The sequence below is a fragment of the Trachemys scripta genome, chromosome 2 (assembly GCF_013100865.1).
Source record: "Trachemys scripta elegans isolate TJP31775 chromosome 2, CAS_Tse_1.0, whole genome shotgun sequence".
Lineage (NCBI taxonomy): Eukaryota > Metazoa > Chordata > Testudines > Emydidae > Trachemys > Trachemys scripta.
This window is the reverse complement of record NC_048299.1, coordinates 61,189,024-61,211,760: the sequence shown is the minus strand read 5'-3', so window position 1 is coordinate 61,211,760 and position 22,737 is coordinate 61,189,024. Positions and strand designations below refer to the sequence as shown.

The 22,737-nt window shown below is 41.0% G+C and overlaps 1 protein-coding gene across 1 annotated transcript in view; it reads right to left on the bottom strand.

Annotated features, from left to right (window-relative positions):
* Positions 1 to 1,670: 1,670 nt before the first annotated feature.
* TAX1BP1 (Tax1 binding protein 1) overlaps positions 1,671 to 22,737 on the bottom strand; it is a 94,899-nt gene continuing 73,832 nt past the window's right edge. The window contains exons 15-18 of the mRNA XM_034760694.1: positions 22,205 to 22,379; positions 21,657 to 21,805; positions 2,948 to 3,033; positions 1,671 to 2,331 (exon numbers count right to left, since the gene is read on the bottom strand). Coding sequence (XP_034616585.1) covers positions 2,130 to 2,331; positions 2,948 to 3,033; positions 21,657 to 21,805; positions 22,205 to 22,379 — 612 coding nt within the window. The 3' untranslated portion in view covers positions 1,671 to 2,129. The remainder of the gene's footprint in view (positions 2,332 to 2,947; positions 3,034 to 21,656; positions 21,806 to 22,204; positions 22,380 to 22,737) is intronic.

Genomic DNA, 22,737 nt, shown 5'->3' with positions numbered 1-22,737 from the left:
GGGCCAGGCAGAAGTTGCACTTCTGGGAGACATGGGACTCCCCCAAGCAATGGACACACTTTGAGTGACCATTGCTTAAGGGTTATAGTCTCTCAGCAGGAGAGGAAATGTTTAAAACTTGATGAGCCAGGCATGTCCTGCCAGGAAAAAAAGTTTCCCGAAGGGGAAAGAGGAGTAAAGCAATTCTCGCACTGCTTATCTAACTACAAATACATGAAGATTGTTTTTATAGTTAGTTGTTAACCACTATAGAAATATTAGAAAAGCCAAGTCCACCCAAGGTGGACACACTAGGATTCCACCTCAGGCCGAGGCAGTTAAGAAGGAACTGAGACCCTTATTTTTGCAATCGGTATCTGGCATGAGGAGGCATAGGGCACAGGCCAAACGGACACTTCTAATTGAAAATCTCCTATCAGGAGCTCAAGAGATGCACGTGCACCTGAAGCAAAGCATCTCTAGGGATACTACTCAGAGAAGACACCTTAATTTTGGTAAGAAAGTTCTACCAGTCCTGAATCTGCTTCAAGACAAACTTGGATTCTGAAGCTGTTTTCAGATTTTGGTGGCCCACACAGCCATAATAAGACTTGTGCCTTTACTAATAATTTTATCTTTAAAATGTGTTTGTTTATATATTTTTTATACTAGTAAATAAGAGTCACAATAATAGCGTAACAAAATACTGAGCACTGATTTTAGTACAAATTTTCTAAGAACCCTCGACAGTACTAGTTTTCCTCTCTAATTTCCTCAACAGAATTACAAGACTTAAAAGAAAACATGGAGAACTGATGATGTAATGGCTGCATACTCAGATGTAATTTGTCCATGACCACCAGCTTTAGTTGGGAAAATCCAACCTCTTATTAAACACTAGCCACATAAATGAAAAAGGGAACTGCAGACAACACAATTGTTCAGGTCTTCTCTTCTGGAAGAGAAGCAAATAAGTATTCATGAGAATAAGTCATCTCTTACTCCAGCTAAGAGAAACTTTTTTTAAAAGTAAATTACATAAATTTACTACTTTAATTGGTTAAAGAAACATAGGGGGAACATCACAGACTCCATGAACAATTTTGTCTTTAATGTAACAAGACTACTGTACAACAGGTGAAAGGCAAATTATTTTATACAAAGGAACATATTACTTTCTTGGTTTAGTTAGTACATATTTTAAAGTAATTCTTCAAATATAAAATGTTTTTAGATATACATACTGATAGTTACATAGTGGAAAGAATGTGCAAAATTAAGATGTCAAAGATTTTAAAAACCCTAGTCCAAAAAAAAAAAACTATTTGATTCTGTATGAAAACCATATACAATGAGTTTCTCCAAACAATATTTACTACTAAATGCAAATGAAACTGAATGGTAGCGATTTTTAAACAATTATTTTTTAGTCATCCTAAGCATAACAGTTCCTTTCAATTCATAAAAATACTTCTTTAAAGCATAAATGTACTTTATTTAAAGTTATTCGCTAAGACAAACATAAGTAAAAGTAAAGTATTTGCCATAAATTATTTTTTGTTGCAAGCATGTAGTCTCTCAATACATGCAACTACATTACATTTCTGAAGTAGATTAGAAAACTATATTTTCATAGGATAAGTTTTGTAATGTTCTGAATCAACAGTTATCCAAAGAAATACTTCACAAGGTTACTATGAGAAACATCCTTTTATTACATACTGTAAGTTTTAATATTTAATCATGCTCCAATTATCATGGTCAAGAGAAACCTCCGGTCATTCTGTATAACTGAACAGCACCAAGAAATTAGACTTTGTTTCTGAGGCCAATTACATCCAAGTTCTCCCTGTGTCCTTACAGGTTTCACTAAACAGGGAATAAACACAGACACATATATACAAGGTGGATTTTTTTCCTTCTAGAATATTAGATGGAGAGGCTAACCTGACAATTGCTGATAGGCCAAAGATTTACCTTAACTCCAATTACACTGTAGAGTATTGTATACTGAAAGTAGCATTTAGATATCTGCATTAAGTTATATGAAAGCTGCATTTTCTTTTCTCTAGGTGGACTACCTGTTGGAGATGTTTTTTAAGCTTGACTACAAAAAAAAAAAAAACCAAACAAAAATTACTTATACTTATCTAGTCAAAATTTAAAACATTCTGCTCAAAGTGCATCTGAACATGCTTTTCAAAGCCTTGCTGATCATAGTCAGGAGGGAACTGCTCACTGCACATGGGGCACACCTTCCAGTGACTTTCGACATGTTCTTCAAACTTGCTCTGGTCATAGTTAGGAGGAAACATCACTTCACAAAGGGGACACTTCTTGTGCACATCAAAACTTGGGAGAAAGAAAAAAGAAAATGAAACACTGACACAATGTATCATTGAGTAAAGATGAGAAATAAAGGTCTGATCCTGTTGCCACTGAAGTCAATCGGAGTTTTGCCACTGATTTAAATGGGAGCAGGTTTAGCCCCCTAAGTATCCAAGTAAGTGTTTTACAGTTAATTAGAACAGACATTTAACTGAAATGTTCAATACAGTTAAAACAGTTTTATATTGAAATTCCAAAATAACATGGCGTCAAAAAGGTTACATAATTTTGACATAATTCCAGCTACTACTGAATGCAAACTCTACTGAATGTCTTAATGACCAAGCAGGTTCTTAGGAAACCATTCTCTCCGCTCATAAATGCTTAGTCTGCTCTTAGCAAACATAACACTTTATAAAAGTTCTTAACTAAGACTCACAATTAGGTTGGCAAAAAAAAATTTCATTTATGTGCCAAAAATATTGTCATGTTCTGTGAAATGAGGCATAATGCCAACAGTCCTCCGAATTGCACATCTAAGAGTGAATTCCCTGGTAATAATAAACACCACTCGGAAGTTCTGAACAGTAACATTTTTTCTTTGGGTTGGTAACAGTGCTGAAAGATATGACAAATTTACCTGGAGTCAAAACAAAAACCTGTTCCACGCTCATGTAAGAGAAGACTTGGAGGATCAGGAGCAGAAGGTACAGTTTCATCATCATCCTATGAAAAAATGTGCAGTGTTATCAAGAATATCCAGGAGAAAACATGTTCTCTCAAATACATCTTTAGAGAAAACTTGGGGACTAGATTTTCATTTTTTACTTTGGACCTTCTGAAACACTATTTTTACTGGAACATACAAAAAACAAGGAACTTGTTAATGAATATAAAAAGCTAAACAAACTGCCTTTTGACCAAGCACCTACACTATAAATCTGTGCCAGTGATACTAGAACACTTCTACCAATACATTTATTAAGGAAATACATTGGTCACCTGACTGCAAATGCCTGGGGCCATATCAGAACAAAAATCCAATGTTAAACCAAATGCAGGGCACCAGACTACAAGGCACAATAATATTTTATGAAGGACTAAAATTCAGATTGACAGATTAAGAGTCTAACTTGACATCCTATTATCTAGAATTTCAATGGGGAAAAAAAATCCATTGATTTAGATTCACATTCTTGCTTCCCAACAGTCAGTTTTGAGTGATCTGTATATGCTGCTATCGCCAGCCAAGCATGTCACACATTTCACACTGCAGTCAGGCACATCAGCTAAATTGCCCTGTTTGGCTGCTTCCTCTCATCAGCTCTGTCAGTTGTGTCCTCATTTCATGAACGCTAACAGCACATAAACAGCTGCAGCAGGCACTGATGAGGATCACTATGCTGATAGACAACCAGGTTTGCCTCAGAGCTTCTATTAAGAGTTAGCCCCAGTCAGGTCTGCCACTGGAGAATACACCCAAAAAATCTGTCTGTGGTGTGAAACTCTAAAACTGAATAAGCTGCAGGATACCCTATCCTGGTACTTCAATTTAGTTCTGACAGTTTCTTTCTGACAGTTGAAGAAACCAGGGCAGTGCTGTGTTTTGTTTTTTAATCAGTCATAATGATGTCACAAATTTAGGATTTGCTTGCACCACTGCTCTTGTATAACACAGGTGAAGGAAACAAGATACAAAGAAAAACCTTGAGAGAAGAAAAGAAAAATTAGAGTTGTGCATGTTTTTGATACTGTATGAAGTACAAGCCTACTACTAATAAACTTGTCTTCTGCATATCCTCTCAGGTCCATTCTGCAAATGGATACAGAAACCAAGAAGCTTTTCTAAGTAAATTCTGCTTATTTATAAAAGCCTTCAGCAAAACCTATAAAACATTCTGGAATCCAATCTCCTAGATCAGTGTTTCCCAAACTTGGGACGCCGCTTGTGTAGGGAAAGCCCCTGGCGGCCGGGCCTGTTTGCTTACCTGCCGCGTCCGCAGGTCCAGCCGATCGCAGCTCCCACTGGCCGCGGTTCGCTGCTCCAGGCCAATGGGAGCTTCTGGAAGCAGCGCAGGCCGAGAGACGTACTGGCCGCCGCTTCCAGCAGCTCCCATTGGCCTGGAGCAGCGAACCGCGGCCAGTGAGAGCTGCGATCGGCTGGACCTGCGGACGCGGCGGGTAAACAAACTGGCCCAGCCGCCAGGGACTTTTCCTACATAAGCGGCGTCCCAAGCTTGGGAAACACTGTCCTAGATCATTTTTCTCCTCGTACTCAACACAAGCATGAAGTGTGAATAACAACATTGGGAGCCTGATTTTCAAAAAAAATCATGTACAAAAGATACGTGCAACTGCATGTCTACTTTGCACAGACAACTCATATCTACATTCAAATTGCATGAAGTTCTTTATTCTTATTTTTTTTAATTATTACGCAGTGTTCTCAAAAAAAGTTAATGGAAACTAGACAGATTTAGAAATTCCTTCAATAGTTTTCTCCTCCTCACTCTCTGAACAACAGCTGCTTAATTTCAACTATTTAACATTTTCATTAAGCAGCTAGTGGGGCTTACTGTAGCAGATGCTAGAGACAGACATGTTTTCCTATCTAACATGCTTGCCAAGCACCTGCAGAAGAAGGGGCATATGGATTGTAAAAGCACTATTTGTTCCTTTTGTCACCAATGAGGAGAGTATAATTATTAACAGAGAAAAACTACTGGTTAATATCTAAAATGTTTCAACATTACATAGTAAAAGGTTGTTATTGCTGAAAACACACACACACACACACACACACACACAAACATAGGGAAATCATGTTCTGAGCAAATCAAAACTATTTCACATTACTGTTTAAATATTTACCATGAGAAAATAAAAAACACAATTTATCTAAACATGCATATTTATACTGCAAATACATACCTAGTTTAATTTAAATCCGTTAAAACTGACTTCCTTTATAATCATTTCATTTTTATAGCTAGAAGGCCATTTCTTGGACACTTGGAATTATTTCAATGGGTCTGTTAACAGTATTCTAGATAGTGAAGCAGATGGCACTTCCCCCTAGAGATAGGGCTCTTCAATAGAGCTGGTCAAAAAAATTTTGTACCAACAGTTTTCCATCAGAAAATACAGTTTCGACAAAACTGAAGTTTTTCGCCAAAATATATACATTGACAAAACTTTGGTATTTATTTAATATGTTAGAAAATAACATTTTGAAAATGTCAAAATGCCTCATTTTGGAACTAAAGGCTTTGATTATTGGTTTCAAAATTACTTCATTTTCAAATTCACTTTACATACGTGCGTGCACACACACACACACACACACACACAAATAAATAAAAGGGCTGAAAGCAAACAAAATGTTTCAAGTGACAAAACAATTTGTTTTCAGAATTTAATTTTGTGAAAAAATAGCAAAAATTTTGCTGTTTATCCTGATTTGCCATTAAATGTTTTTAAAATCTCAAATTTTTTCACAGGACAGAAAATCTGTTTTCTGATCAGTTCTGCTCCTATACTCCCTCTCTTCCATGCTTACATATATCCTTTGTTTAGTGCAGAGCGCCAAACCAGAAAACATGCTCAGAAGCTATGCATCATAATCACACTGTTAATCTATTTAACTTCTTAGGGTCAGCAATCAGGATTTACCAGTAATAAATATTAATTCAAAATGTCCTTAGCAGAGAGTACTAAAGATGAAGGAGTTAATGACTACCAGCTGTATGTTAACAATTATGGATGAGCAAAGAGACTCCCCACCTTCATCATTCCAGTTACACAAATTATAGTTAATGCTATCTACTTTAGAAAGAGCACTTGTACAGTCCTGAAAGAAATCGTTAATGTGCCTTACTATTAAAGCATAACTGTCTGTAAAGAAACATCAGATAATTATTGAGAGGATTTATTATTACACACAAAGCTTGGTGTACCATAAATTCTACTAGGGTTTTTTAGATCACAAAACAAAAACCAATTATACTTGGAAATATATTTCCAGCAAACATTAAAACGTATAAAATGGTGCATACTGAATATGTATGCTTTGCACCATGTATTAATTACTCATAATGCTAGTCAATGCCTCCTGTTCAATTGTGGAAGCTGGATCAGCAAACAGTGGATTGTGCCTTAGTTCAGCTTCACTGCATGTGCATTTCTGCCCCATTAACACATCCAGAAGAAAACTAGATTTTATCAGAATTAACAAATTATAATCTTTATATTGAGGGTTCACCAGGTTTAAAGAATTCCTTAAACACATCAACATTTACTCTCCACGGTATATAAAATTTTGCCATGAGAGATGCTTCAGCATTTGTTTTACATTTCTCTATCTAGTAATTATGAATTTTGCTCATGAGTTCTCGATCTTATAGGTCATTGATAACAGTTCTCTATATTTCCTTGTGCTTTGTTTATTTTTGCTGTCTGTATTAATAATTACGCTGTCGATTAATCGCAGTTAATTCAAAAATTAATCGCAATGTTAAAAAATAGAATACCAACTGAAATTTATTAAATATTTTGGATGTTTTTCTACGTTTTCAAATATATTGATTTCTATTACAACACAGAATACAAAGTGTACAGTGCTCACTTTATATTTTTTATTACAAATATTTGCACTGTAAAATGATAAATAAAAAATTATATTTTTCAACTAACCTCATACAAGTACTGTAGTGTAAGCACTTTATCGTGAAAGTGTAACTTACAAATGTAGATTTTTTTTTGTTACATAACTGCACTCAAAAACAAAATAATGTAAAAGTTTAGAGCCTACAAGTCCCCTCAGTCCTACTTTTTGTTCAGCCAAGTTTGTTTACATTTATGGGAGATACTGCCTGCTTCTTATTTACAATGTCACCTGAAAGTGAGAACAGGCGTCCTGACAAGTACATGTACCATAAGGCACATACACCTATACATTATACCTATCAGATACATACCCTCTTTTAGGCTTTTTATAACAAAGTCTCTTTCCTTAGCTAAAAATTTGAGTGTGTGTCAGTTTATAGGCACATATCATCCTTGCACTGCTGCTTATTAGAAAGGTCTCATGCTACCAATATCCATTTTTAAAGTGAAGCTAGATTCACTGATGGCATGACAGGTGAGCTAGGACATTCTCAATAGTTTAAGAAAAACAAGATTTTCCTTCTCACATAAGAGGAACCCTAATTATTTGGTCTATTTAGAGAACTTTGAAATGGTTCAAAACTGTACGATATCAAAAATATCCATATGAGGGAGAGCAGGGAATCTTATCTGTAGAGAGGACACTGTGCTACAGGAAACCCTAAATTAGACAGATAGGTATAAAGATTGCTACAGCTATTCAAATATCTCTTATCCGTACAGAAATATATGATGGTTCTCTAAGACAAATAATGAGGATCAGCCTTGTAAAAGATTTATCCAGAGGATATCTTCTGTTTCTGAAGGTAAATACTTCTCATCAATGGCTTTTTATTGTTTCCAACACCCGTTGTACCTCTGTTGAACAAGAAGCCGCTACCCCGGAGAATCATTGTGACTGGGTGCCTGGGATGTGCCACACTGAGAATGCCACACTGAGGGCAGACTGCAAGAAATAGGGCAGACAATCCCCACAACTGGTGGTTTATTATATAATTAGATTCACCAAACTAGTAACAAAAGAGCTTCTGCAGTACCACACTTGTTAACAAGAAGTCAAATACAGTCCCCTTTAGGCATTCCAGCCCTTGGCATTGGTATTGTGCTGCTTCCTATGTTCATTAACTCCATCCACAACCAAGGAATTCAGTGTCAGATGTGAGAATAAAAATTCCAAATCCTTGTCTGGGATATTTTTTGTTAGCACATTTGAATGTAGGCAATGCTGTGGCAGGAATTTGCCAGATTGTCTTGGCTGGCTCTAGAAAAGCTTCATTAATCGAAAGTGCCACGTTTCAAATTTGAGGCATGTAAAATGTCCAGGAGTTCATGATGGGAGTCCTGGATTTCCTTAAGAGAAGTTTGGAGCGTATCGTTGACTCATCAGTTCCTGGAACTGTCAAAAATCATCAATCCTGGAGAGTGGTTGAGGCAATACAGCTTCATTCAGCAATGCTGAGGAAAATTGGTGTGAGGTGTTACCTTCTTGTCAGCCCTTGCCTCCTGCTCTTCTTCAAAGGTCTCCTCTATCAGTTCTGGTTGGTGAGGGGAAAGTCAGGGAATAGGAGAATGAGACTGTCCATGCTCCCTATGAGAGGGACTTGTGGCCCTTAAAAATTGTTGGCAGTGTAAGGACCATGGATTTCAATAAGAGCACTGAGCAGGACCACAGGGCACAGGAGAAGGTAGCTACTGTTGGGCATCCCAGCTGGTGAAAGATGGAGGTCGTCTATCCTCCCTTCTCTTTGCATGCAGAGAATAATGTCTCCTCAAATAAAGAGGAAACCCTTGGACAGAGAGCTCTGAGTCTAAATCACAGTCCTCTTCCACATAGTCTAATGAGTTGATAAAGTCGGAAAAGTAGAGGATCTTAACAAAGCAGTCGGGTCCCAGAAGATATTGGTACTAAGAGGTAAGCACTGGAGACAAAGAGGTCATTTGAGGTCAGTATTGGTATGGAGATAGGTAACTGGTTACTCTGTGTGGAGAGTACATTTTCCATTACTTGCATCTGAAGAAGTGAGGTTCTTACCCACGAAAGCTTATGCTCCCAATACTTCTGTTAGTCTTAAAGGTGCCACAGGACCCTCTGTTGCTTTTTTCTGTGTGGAGAGGTAAGCAGGCACAGACTCATTTGTTAACAGTCTGGAGCACTGAAGTAGGTATCAAGGGTACCAAAGAGTCTGATGGTGCTGATCTGCTGCTTGGATGGACCTGATCATGGGAAGCAGAGGAAGTCTTCCAGTACCAGGTCTTTCATGGTAGAGGCACGACTGTTAGAAGCAGTCCTTGCTGTCTTAAAAGGTACTGGAAGCACTCAGAGCCTTGACAGTACTCCTCTGTGGCCTGAGGTCTCCAGAGACCAGGGCAGCTTTGAAGGAGATCTAACACTCCTGCTCTTCTTGTCACTACCCATCGACTTAAGAGCAGGAGTGGGCAAACTTTTTGGCCTGAGGGCCACATTGGGGTTGCAAAACCGTATGGAGGGCCAGGTAGGGAAGGCTGTGCCTCCCCCAACAGCCTGGCCCCCGCCCCCTCCTATTTCCCGCCCCCCTGACTGCCCCCCTCAGAACTTCCAACCCATCCAGCCCCCCCCCGCTCCTTGTCCCCTAACCACCCCCTCCCAGGACCCCCCACCCCTAACTGCCCCCCAGGACTCCACCCCCTCTCAGTGGCCTAAATCCAGAGGTAGTCTGGTATCAGCAGCATTACCCCATGACGCTCTCAATGACTGGGACCATGAGGTAGATGGGGCATTACATACAGACGGTTCTCAAATCTCTGGTCTGAAGACCGTTTTAAAACTCATTCCATTATGAGAAGCCTGAACTTTACCTCCCTGTTCTTATGAGATCTGCTTTTAAATGAAGTGTAGATCTTACATTTTGAGGGACTATGAGTATTCCCAAATACTTCGGACATTGAGTGTGTCTGTCACTAACCGGAATAGCTTTCTGGTGGGAAAGACACTATTTAAGTCTGGGGATCCCAACATACCCCACAAATAAAAGTCCAGTGACCCCACAAATGGGAAAACGCAAGTAAAAGGGAACAGACAAGAACCCCAAAAGGAATGATCTACAACTGTATGCTATCTAACAACATTAAGGCACCAATAAAAGCTGGCATGCTTGACAGTCCGTCTCAGGCTGAAGGCAACTGTGAAGGATCCGAGGGTGATTCACCCGCACAGTCCTATATATCCTCAGTTTGGGGCGTGAGGATGGGTAGGGCGCACGTAGGGGCTGAATGATCACTGCTAACAAATTTCCAATTAAAGGCGCTGGGGCACATACACACCTGAAGCGGAGCACCCAGAGGGACACGACTTGAAGAAGAATGAAGGTTCTGTATTGGAGGATTTTGCCTCATGCTCTGAGGCCATTTCCACAATCATTTTCATTTCAAACTACTACAGAATCAAATTGTGCTGAATGTTGACCTGTACAGAATCAACTACTACTCAAGACATACTAAAAAGAGGATTACCATGTTCTCTAGTGTTATCTGTTTCCTCAGAGTAATTTGAAATCATGGAAAAATTATCAAGTGCCCCATCTAATCTAATATCCTGATCCCAACAATTGCCTAACTCAGGAGTAGGCCAAAAGCCCACAATGCACCTGACTGAACTGTGGAATACACATAGGAATGGAAAGTTCACAGTAATTTAGTTCCCAATTTCTCCCAGCCAATGTAATTGAAGATTCCTCTTTAGCCATATAAATTATAATAATTTATATTGAGTTATAAGGCATGCATAGCACTTTACAATTGGTCACTGTCCCATGGATAAACAATTCTTGCCCTAAGGCATTCAGAGAGTAAGCACAAATGAGTGGAAATACAGTTAAATTTACAATACAGAAAGTATCAGACAGTAATCACTGGAGGACATACCCTCACTGTCGCTGGAATGTAAATGCCACTTTTTTTTTTTTTTTTTTTAATTTTAATGATCTATTTATCCCCCATGTATCTTGTCACGAGTTCCACGGTGCATAAACTATTTCTGTAATTTGTTTTATATGTTATCTTTTATGTGCATTGTCTTTTTATTATTCCTGTGGAAGATGATACAAGTAAATGAGTGGGTTTGGTATGACCTGCTACGGAGTAAATGGGAAGGAAGGAAGAAAGCTAAATCCAAGAGGTCAAAAAAGTATGAGTCACTCCCATAGTCCAAAACAGGATTGGGACCTCATTGTGTTTGGTACTGGGCACACATTCATAAAGGCCTTGTGGTCCCTGCCCTGAAGAGCTTTACAGATCATTAACATGTGACGATAAATTAAACAATACTGATCCTGTGCTGACTACTGAGGGGTCACATCTATTCACCCTTAGAACTGGTGACTATACTAGTCATTTGTGCTTTGCATGAAAGGACTGAAATAAATGTGTGTGTTTTCCCTCAGCCCCTTCCGCACTCAGCAGATGTCCTGCCTCCCTCTGTGCAGTAAAGTCTGCATCTTTGCAATCAGCCAGTCTGGGCTCCAAGGCAGTTCTTCCTCATCCTCGGCTAAACAGATCTGCTCCTTGCGGATTCCTGATCTGGGGAAGCAGATGGGAAGTGGCAGCAAGGAGACGATTCACAGGTAGAGGAGGGTATTTTGACTAGTTGAGGTGGAAAGGCCGTTTTGGACACATTCCAGAAAAAAGGCCTGACCCAATTTCCAGTGGCCACAAATTCTCAACTCACTACCCACATACCTACTGTGACTAATAACATTCTTTAAGAATCTTTAGGCAGTTACTCTGGCCATACTGCAAGCTGGGATCAGTTCTACATTTCCTAAATAAAACTAATCAACTTCATCGTTAATAAAAACCTCTTGTATCTTGCACTCTTCTTATATCTTCATGCCTCTAGGAATGATTTCCTCTCTCAGAATGTCTAACAATTATATTCTTGTCACTGTTACTTAGTAACTTAGCACCTACTGTAGGTCCTAGAACAATTTGTTACAAGAGAGTCTGCTCTTGACATAGACCTTTATATGTGCCAGACTAAGATGTGCCAAGACAACAACATTTGATATTAAGCAACAGTTTCTCTGAAACTGGTCCTGATGTGCTGTTCAACCCAATCTACACATGAATTAACAAACAAAACAATGTTTTGTGGGAGTTACGGTTGAAGCAGGACATGTTCCATTCACCCAAATCCTTAAAAGAATGGAAAGAAGAAATTAATGGGAAACACTCTGCATTTATTTTCACTCCCATATTGCCTACAATGCTTTTGATAGCACACTTCAACACTCCATAAAGCTCTCTCCTTCCATCTCCAGCAGATACCAAAAAGCCAAGTATACCCCATCTTCGCTAAATTTGCACTCTAAGTGCAAAACCTCATATGCTTTTATATCAATTATACCAACAGATCAGCACATCTGACTGTCACATATGCCATGTATTTGAAAGGTTATTCCATTGTAACATTGCAGAGGTCACTGCTTAAGTTTTGTGTTAGAAAGTCAGATGGAACTGCTAGTCGCTCTGTAGACCAGCCATTGGAGGAAAACTTGTCATACACATTTTCCCACTCCTAGTGAGTTACAACTATTTACTACTTAACACTAGAACATTGGTAATAAGGAATCCTCAATTCGATCCCTAGCTCTGCGGGAGAAGTTTGATTTATGATGGTTAGAGCTAGGATAGCCCAAACTTGTTTAGTGACTCTGAAAGGCAGCGTGATGCTGTGAATAAAACTGGAGTTACAGGCCTGCAACGATGTTGCATAAACTCTCTGCTAACTTATTAGAAAATGGAAATGGGGGCAAGTGTTAACAGCTCTTCCCTGACAGTCTTCTATATTGGGGTTCATGGACTTAGCCTAGCTTAAGAGTAGTGAATTATATGGGAATTTCAACTACAATTAGAAGAGATAAGATTTTAACTCCTGGTCTTCTCTTCCCTGCTCAGGGAATTTCCTCTAGGCTAGAGGGATATTTGAGAAGGAGGTTGTCTCTCTGTCCTTCCCTCCCTGGAAATGAGTGACAGTATTTGCACCGCCTGCTGAATTTGTCATCAAATTCAAAGGGTTTGCCTTGGTGCAAATATTCTCCATTATGGCTAAACTACTATAAAATGCCCTATAGCCAAACACTACTCATGCATACCTGATATTCTAGGAATCTGCACAAGAGAAGCAATGATGTGGACAAATGACAGGTCCCAGAGTGCTGTAGAGTTCTTGCAAAAAGTCGTCCCCTTCCCCCCAAAAAAAATAAAAGAAAGAAAAAAAATCCAGTACAGAAAAATTTCTAAAGGGCTGATTTCTGAACTCTTATTTTTTCTGTGTCAATTCATTTTTCATCAAACCACCATGAAAAAAAAATCAAATAGAGCTCAAATATTTTATGTTTTCCATCACAATAAGATTTTTATCAAATAAAAGTTTAAAGCTCTTGGTAAACTGAGCTCTAAAACATATGATTAAATCAGACGTCTGCATGAGAAGATGAAATTATCCATTACAATTACCCAAAAAGAATTACTGCTTCTCTGATCTCTGCAGCATTTTGAAGATGGCAAAGTTAGAGACAAGTAGTGCACCCAAAATATTGCATTTGTATTCTTATGATATGGGCTTTATATACATGGTTATTAAATTACCATATTTCAGAAATATCTATTTGTGCAGAGGTTATGCATTGTAAATACCAAATTTTGCTGATAGGCTTCCTTCATTAGTATTTTTAGATTTTATTCCTAACAAAGCAACCATTGTTTTACTTGTCCTTTTGCTGACATTCTTATTTCAAAGTATTCGCCATCGGAGAGGCTTACCCATTTTCTAGAAAGTGAACTAGAGAGCTTACTAGTCTCTTTATCAAGGATTCCCACAAATTAGGGAAGGAAAAGACCTATTAGAACATCTAGTCCATATGTATACCAATGCAGGATCATTCCCTAACATGCATTTTAAGACTAGTGTCACTGTCTGTTTTCTTGTCTCCATCTCTCTCTTGGAGGATGCAATATCCAGTTCAAACTGCCCCACCTTGACCAAGAAGAAACAGAAAATGAAACAATGCCGACATCAGACAAGTTAGGAAATGTCAGGAAAAAGTGCCCTGTGCTATCTTAATTCACCCCCTTGTGCATATGCATTATGATACAATCTTTAGTTACATGATCACATATTTTTTCCACAAGGCTCCTGCCTCATTCAGTGGACAGGATGGATGGTGTTCACTTAGCAGCTATTAAATATTTTGTTTTATCCTCATTGTTCAGTGTGTGGCCTCTTGACTTTACTGCATATTATTCAAACACCACTCATGGGCCTTTCTAGGACACTCTTCACTGTAGCATTCAAGTGCTTCACAAACATTTTATTTATCTTCAGAACACCCCTCTGAGGTGAGAGGGTGTAATCTCCATTTTACAGAGGGGAACTGAGGAACAGAGAGATTTGGGTCAAAAGTTTCCTCTAATTTTGGGTGCCCAATTTGATACACCTACTCTGAAAAAATTAGATCCTAATTCAGCATTATATAGGATTTTATAAATACATTCAAAGCAGAGCTCCATTGACTTCAGTTGCAGCTGTGAGAACTCAGCAGTTCTGCAAATCAGATCCCATGGTATCAAGCTGGACACCCAGAAAATGAGAAACAATTAGTAACCACCTTTGTGAAGTTTGGTTTAAGTGGCTAGTATCATACAGAAATTCAGGGAGGAGGGGAAAAGATATTGTCAGTTGCTTTGACTGCCTATGCAACTTCTTCTATCAGTCTCCAACTCAGACAATAACTTTGCCACTAAGTCAACCTTGACCATGAATTTTTTCCCACCCATTCTTGGCTACAAGTCTACTTTATCTAGAATACTGTCAGAATGAGCACTCTTATTTACTATCAGGACTACAACAATTCCCTCAAGCTCTTTACGTTGTTTCTCAAGATAAGTAGTTTTGGGGTGAGACTGGGGAGGCTATAATGTGGTGGTCAGATAACCATCTTCTATCACATTTACAAGCTGAAATTCAAACACTGTCCTGCTGGTTTTCAAGCCAGTTTGTGGGCTTGCACCATCCCGTTTCCGAGACATCAAAGCCATTTAATTTCATACATGCACACACAACTCAGGTATTGTCTTCTCCTCCCTGCCACTATTTACAGTTGGAAAAAAACAGAGGTGCTGGATCCAGGACACAGGCTGGAAGGTCGCCCTCGAGCGCACCCTCAAAATGCCCGCTTATTACCCGGTTGGTTGCAGATAGAGCTCGAGTGAGATGAAAGGGCCGGCTGATGGTCTGCCGGCACTTACAGCCTTGCCCTTCTTTTGGACGGGTTCTGGTTGAGTTTGGGTCCCGAACCTGCAGGACTGTTGCGGCTTAAACCGCTTCCTCTCAGGCCCCGGCGTGTAAAGGCCCAGAGAGCGCAAGGTAGTCCTGGAAGCTTTTAGGCCGTGTAATTTACTGTCTGTCCGTTCCAAAAACGGTGCCAGGCCATGGAATCTGAGGTCCTGGATGGACTGCTGAACCTCCATGACAGGCCCGACGACTGCAACCAGGATGCATGCCTCATAGAAATAGCCAAAGCCATGGTCTGGGCCACAGAATCTGCTGCATCTGAGACCGCTTGGAGGGCTGCCCTGGCCACAGTCCTGCCCTCATTGAGGATAGCTGGGAATTCATTCTTGGACTCCTCTGGCAGTGAGTCCATTAACTTAGCCATGGACTGCCAAATACTAAAATCACAGCAGCCAAGCAAGGCCTGATAGTTGGGCACTCTCAGCTGGAGGCTGGACGTAGAAGATCGAGCCTCTTTGCCTCCTTTTTCTTAGGAGTCAACCCCAATTGGCCTGGTCTATTGTGCTCATTGGCTGCTGACACAACCAGTGAGTGTGGGGCAGGATGGGTATAAAGATATTCAAAACCCTTAGCGGTGACGTAGTACTTTCTTTCCACCTGCTTAGAGATGGGGGGCAGGGTGGAGGGCGTCTGCCACAGGGCCTTGATTAGTTTCATCACTCCCTCGTGTACTAGCAATGCCAACCTGGAGGGGCACTTAATACATTGAACAGGGAGTCTGAGGGCTCTGCCAGCTCCTCAGCTTCTAGCCCCAGTTTGATGCCACCCTCTTCAAAAGCTCTTGGTGGGCCCTTGCACCATCCTGGGGGACTGCGTGAGAAGCCCCCGCTATCACCTCATCTGTCAAAGATAAGGAGGCAGCAGGTACAGGTGGGTCTGCCAACTCCACTGCTTCTGCCAAAGGAGCCTCAGCTGAGTCTGTCCCTGGGGAGCTTGCTCTGACTCCACATCCAAGTCAGGTGGTGGGCAGGAGACTGTCACCAACTGTCTTTCGGGTGTCCCTGCGACCAACCAATGCCCCTGCGATGGTTGGGGAAATCCCCAGGGGTTCCATAATTGCCAGGGGGCCAGCCCCTGGCCTTGGGGCCAGGCGGCCACTGGTGGCCCAAAGGGGAATGCCAATGTCCCCTGTGGGTGACCTTGACTTGCAGGCAGGTCTTCCTCCTCTGGCTCTATATACTTCCTCCTCACTGTCTGAGCCCAAGGAGGGAGAGACTTGTCTGGGGAACCAGAACGGTTCTGAAGCCCCCTATCTACTCCATTCCTGTCGGCTCTCTCTGCAGACCTCCACTGGGACGATGGGTCTCAATGCCACGACTCCGGTGACCGGCGGATCAGCAACAATACCCTGGTGATCAATGCCTCACACTTTGCCACTCCGTAAACCAGGACCGAGAGTGAGAGGATTGATGTCTCGGAGACCGTTGACATGCTCGTGGTGATCCGTACTGGCAATCCAGAGACTGGTGATGGGACTCCAATGACGGAGGAACACTGCCTAGAGTCCAGGGACTGACACCAGGAACTCTGGCAAGTAAGCCAACCCCCATCCAGGGACTGGTGGCGCTGTTAAGGCGAGCGCTGGCAGGGTACCCCCTGCAGCGGTGAGTGGTGCCGCACTAATGGAGACCAGGGCAGGTTTACCTCTCGAACGGGGCACTTCACTGGCAGGCGTGAACAGCACCACTAGGTGCAGTGTGCCTCTGCTGCTTCCCAGAGCAACGAGCAGGTCTGGAAGTGGGCTCAACAGCTCAATGGGAGCTGGAGCCTGGCAACTGTCCGGAGGGGAAGAGCCACCCCTCGTGGGTCTCTGCTCTACTCTGGCTCTCTTCCTCCCTTTATGGGATGTATGTGAACACCCTCTCCTGGCCCTTCTTTGCATTTTTAGCCAGTACCGGGGATGAGGATCGGCGCCGATCAGCAGTTGGTGTCGGCAGCATGCTCTGCATTGAGCCCACGGTGCTTGGAGCAGAAACCGATCTCATCAGCTCCGAGGCTGGTGCAAGGGCCGACTTCATAAGGAGTGCTCGAAGACGAATGTCCACTCCTTTTTTGTCCGCGGCCTGAAGCTCTTGCAAATGCGACACTTGCCGCTCATGCGGGTTTCCCCTAAACACTTCAGGCAGCTTCTATGAGGATCACTGAGTGGCACAGATTTTTTGCAGCAGTCACAAGGCTTGAAGCCCGGGGACCAGGGCATCCCCCATCCCTAAGCTAAGTCCCGTATGGGACTAACCAACTAATTCTAGCTTTACACTAAGGCTTGGTCTACACTAAACCCCCAAATCGAACTAAGGTACGCAACTTCAGCTACGTGAATAACGTAGCTGAAGTTCGAAGTACCTTAGTTCGAACTTACCTCGGTCCACACGCGGCAGGCAGGCTCCCCCGTCGACTCCGCGGTACTCCTCTCGCCGAGCTGGAGTACCGCAGTCGATGGCGAGCACTTCCGGGTTCGACTTATCGCGTCCAGACAAGACGCGATAAGTCGAACCCAGAAGTTCGATTGCCAGCCGCCAAACTAGCAGCTGGGTATAGACGTACCCTAAGGGAGCTATTAAACTATACAACTTTCACAACTATATACAACGAATTCGCTACTAGGCACAGTTGAGATAGGAAAGCTTGCCGAGGCAAGGAGACGTTCCAGCACCGTCACAGGCAGTAAGAAGGAACTATGGAGGGGGAGCCAATGGTGCCCCTTATACCAGTGCATATACACGCCACTCCAGAGGGCACCAGAGCCAGTACCCTACGGATATACTGAGGGAAAAACTTCCGACACTGGTGCATGTGTCGAGCACACACACCTACAATGGAACCTATAATAGAATGGACATGAGCAAGCACTCGAAGAAGAATTTTGACTTATTCACATATATCCCCCTCTCGCTTTTATTTGGAAACTAATTATGTTTTACCATTCTCAGTATATTTCCATTTGACAGGAAGAATATCAATTCTTATAGTATATTAAAATATAAATTGCTATTTGATGTGAGAAAAGAAGTATCTTCTTGACACATTTACCTGAAGTTGTTTCCTATTTGAGCATATTAGGTTCCTTCCATCTCATTACAAAATCTAAGCTGTGTCAGCAAATGAGCACAAGACTCTAGCACTGTTTCTCTGGGGTTTGCGAAAGGGCAAAACACATAGATCAGGAAGAACACTCTGCTAATTAAACTGCAGCAGATGACTCAAGAAGAGAAGGGCTTGTCATAAGTAATGTCTATGCCAAGAATGATCAGATTAAATATGCAAAATGTGAAGAAAAGGTGGGCAACAGCACAAAGCTGATATTCCAGACCTTAACTAGGCTGCAATAGTTCTGACAGTTTCCCTAATTATTCACAATAATGGACATAGGGTTCAAAAGGCAGGAGGAAGAAATACATTTTTCTCCATTATAGGTGCTGAGCACCAAGGCTAAAATCATGCCTGTCTGAACACTGATCAGTTTCTGCAAAGGTTAATAGCAATTAAATGTGGCAAACTAGACTAAATGAGAAACAGGTCATGATACCACCGTACTTGCAAAGAGCACAATACTTTGTAGAAAACTATTTCTGAAATATTTCTTAAAGTAGCAACAGCATCTAAAAACTGAAACACAGTAAAAAAACCTGTTCAAATTAAAACATACATATACATACATATAGTTTTAATATATAGTTTAAGTATAGTTTTCTTCATAAACCAGTTCACTAACCCTCATTTTTCTTTTTTATATGAGAGTATTTGAGCTAACCAAATAAAACAAAAATGAAGATTCCTAACATCCCTTAAAAGATATGTTTGACCCTAAAAACTCCTCAATGCCAACAGTAACAGTAGCTCCTGACAGGCCTGACAAACTCAATAGATCCAACACATTGCTTTCGTAGTATTTATCCAATGAGGGTCAAGTGAGGTATCTAATAAAAGTTTATGTCATACTGAGTCTCGTAATAGTTGCGAGATGGATGGATGAATATTTAAAAGGTTTCAGAGTAGCAGCCGTGTTAGTCTGTAGCCGCAAAAAGAACAGGAGTACTTGTGGCACCTTAGAGACTAACAAATGTATTTGAACATAAGCTCACGAAAGCTTATGCTCACATAAATTTGTTAGTCTCTAAGGTGCCACTAGTACTCCTGTTCTTTAAAAGGTTGTGTATGTACTGAAAAGATCTTTTAAAATCTGTGTCCCAGGCAAGGTGAACAAACAGTTACACCAGACAAAGGGATGCAGATTCACCTATCTGCCTTGGTTCATATGTAGATTAAAGCACTGTAAGCCAACACAATGGAAGCACTGTTTTGCATATAGTCAACAGGAGGATGTGAAGGCAACTTGGAGCCAGCACACCAGGAGAAGCAAAAAGACGGTTATCCATTCACTAAGGAAATGAAGAGCAGAAGGTATTCATGAACTCTTGGACCCTGGGTGAGTGAAAACCAGCTAGCTCTACAAAAGACTGAATCCTTGGGGGGAAAATCTACTTAGCTACATAGAAAAAGTAACTGTTGATAAACACAAACCCAGGTTTGCATTCTATGTTTTTGTTTTATATGCAACAATTTTTGTTTCCATTATCCTTATTTACAATCTCTTAAATTTTAGCCTTTGATAATAAGCATATGATAATATAGAAGGGCACTTTCCATAGGGTTACCATATTTCAGATTCCCAAAAACAGAACACTGCCAGGGCGGGGGCGTAGAGCTGGGGATGCTAGAAGGGGTGCATTGTCACTCCCTGGCATGGGTGGCTGGCAAAAACCCAGGATGCAGCAACAGCTGTCATTCAGCACCTCTTTGTGGGACACTCTTCTCAGGGCTGGGAACTGGGGCCTGGGTGGGCGGGATCTGGCAGCTATGGCTTGCAGGGGAATAGACCAACCTGCTGCGGATGCGGGGAAGGGACCAATCAGCTGCAACTTGTCTGCTCGGCAAACCCGCAGAAATTTCCTGTTATTGAAAAATCCGTCCGTACAGAGAAAGGAAGCTCAAAGAAGAGGCTATGTCCAGGAAAACCCGGACGTATGGTGACCCTACTTTCAGAAGCACTCGGGCTGGGGCTCACCTACTGTTAACTTACAAGACAAAGTAAGGGGTAGCAGAGCCCTGAGGAGATTGTTTGGGTGGTGTTGGCGAGCCAATACTCAGTTAAGCACAAGCAAATCTTCCTCTCACTGGAGGCAGGAGGGTAACAAGGTGGCTCTCAGTCCAGGGCACTCCGAGAAACAGCGATAACCCATAACTCTTGATGGGGGTGGCGGGGAGTGGCACAATTTAAAGGGGAGGGACACATGACCGCCACATGTGTCACTTCTGGCCCTTTTCCCTACCCCTGCGCCCCCCACACCCTTCCTAGCCGGCACCACCTTTCCCTCACTCCCCACAGTTGCAGGAAAGGAAGGGACTCAGAGGTCTCCCCCACACCCCTCTGGGGGAGCTGTGCTGCCATCCCCGTCTCTCTTCCCTGCTCCAGGCACCTCCTGGTGGGATTCAGCAGGGGCGCTAGGTGCTGGTGCCTTTCCCAGACACATCCACCTCAGCTATGCTCAGCCCGACTCCCACCCTGGAAGAAACTGGTGGCGCGGGGAAGGGATGTGATTCCCTCCCCCTGCACTCTCTGACCTCTGCAGACAAAGCGTCACACTATGAAGCCCTGGAAAATATATTAGCAAACAATACCATTTTTACTTTACCCTGTATTAGATGACAGACAAGAGTTTCTGCCACTTCAAACTTTTGGTGGTTGTAAAAGGCCAAAATGGAAATTGTTTCAATGTTTAATATTTTCATTCTGTTTAAATATTTCTTTGATTCTGTATCTCTTGCAAATCTGTCTTCATAAATTTACACTTTGCATTAAACTATATGCCAAACATTTAATTCAGAAACACTGGTAATACAATCCTCCAGCTTTTTTGTCTTGTCTTCGGTGTCAATTAAGTTTTCATATACTGGTGAGAGAATTAAAAACATCTGTGTTCTACAAGCAAGGCTGTGTATGTAATGTTAAGGAATGGGAATATGGTTATATATTGAAATAGCAATATGGACTTGAAATAAGTTAACTTTTTTCTTTTTAAATATTAAAGCAATCAGAGGCTATGACTCCAAAACCAAAATAAACTGGTATTAGAATTCAAAAGAGATTTCTATTACTTGAATTTTCATCATTTTGTGTGCACATTTTTCACCTTAAATAGTGCTCATCAGGTATTTTTCAATAAAATTTCAGTTCTGATATGCTTAAACGCATCAGAATTTTTAAATGCTCATTATAGCCAAGCAATTGTTAGCTCCCGGATGCTGATTAATAAATGAAGAAAAAAAAAACAAAAAAACAAGTAAGCTAACTTACATTGCTATCCTCAGGGTCTTCCAGACCATCAGGCCGACTAAGGTTGCGAGCAGGCTGACTGCAGACTACGTTGTCTTCCAGTTCCCAACAGGAAGTCCTTACAGGCAGCCTTTGGAGCTCCTCAGGATAAAAAGCACCATCTGCTCCATCTGAAATAAAAATTAGAAGAACAGTCCTCTTATTTTGTAAAAAAAAAGTTCTGTTCAATACAATTAGTACACTTTTTGTCATATCAAAATAATAATGAAATCAAAATTTCAAATGTTTTCAGTTTAGATTTCATAAAACTAGGAGTTCTCAACCAAAGCCCAAAATCTGGTAAACGGAACAAACTTGGTGTGAGTACACCATTGTTCTTGTGTCCTCTTGAAAATTTTCCTTTTAGTGACCAGAGTCGACAGACTTATTAATGAATCCAACCATTTACGACAAACATATTATATGCCAGGATATCAACAGTCCGGTCCCACCTCTACATAAATAAAATGGCACCATTATTTTTAAATTGTGGGACAAAAGAAAGCTGAGGAAAATAAAACTTTACAAACCTCTTGTTTCCTGGATTGCGTAAGGGTTTCCAAACTGCAGTACTGGTAGTCTACTTGGCACTGCAGGAACCAGTCCACTCTCCTCTGAGTATGGACTGAGAAAATGTACACCTTGCTGAGAAATCTGTCCCTTAGTTATCCTTTCAGTTTGATTTTCTGGACTCCTGCCAAGTTCCTAATTAACAAAAAGTTTCCATGTGTTAATTACATTTTTAGTCAAATTATCAAATGTTTTAAATTATGATTAAATACATTGTTTAATTAAAAGCTTCAATTTTTTTAAAAAAAAAATTCCAATATTTATCTGCCAATTTTCAGATCCACCTTTCACGACTTGACTGAGCTGATTAAGTAACTCCAGGTTTTTGTTAAGTTATCGATATATTTAATAATGTATTTGTAAGAAATTTTATTTCGAAGTTCTATCATCAACAGATGCAAACTCAATAAAAAAAGCCAAATCACCAATATTGTTCATACAAATACCTACTTTTGCAAAGCAAATAAAAAAAATCTGTTACAAAATATGTCGA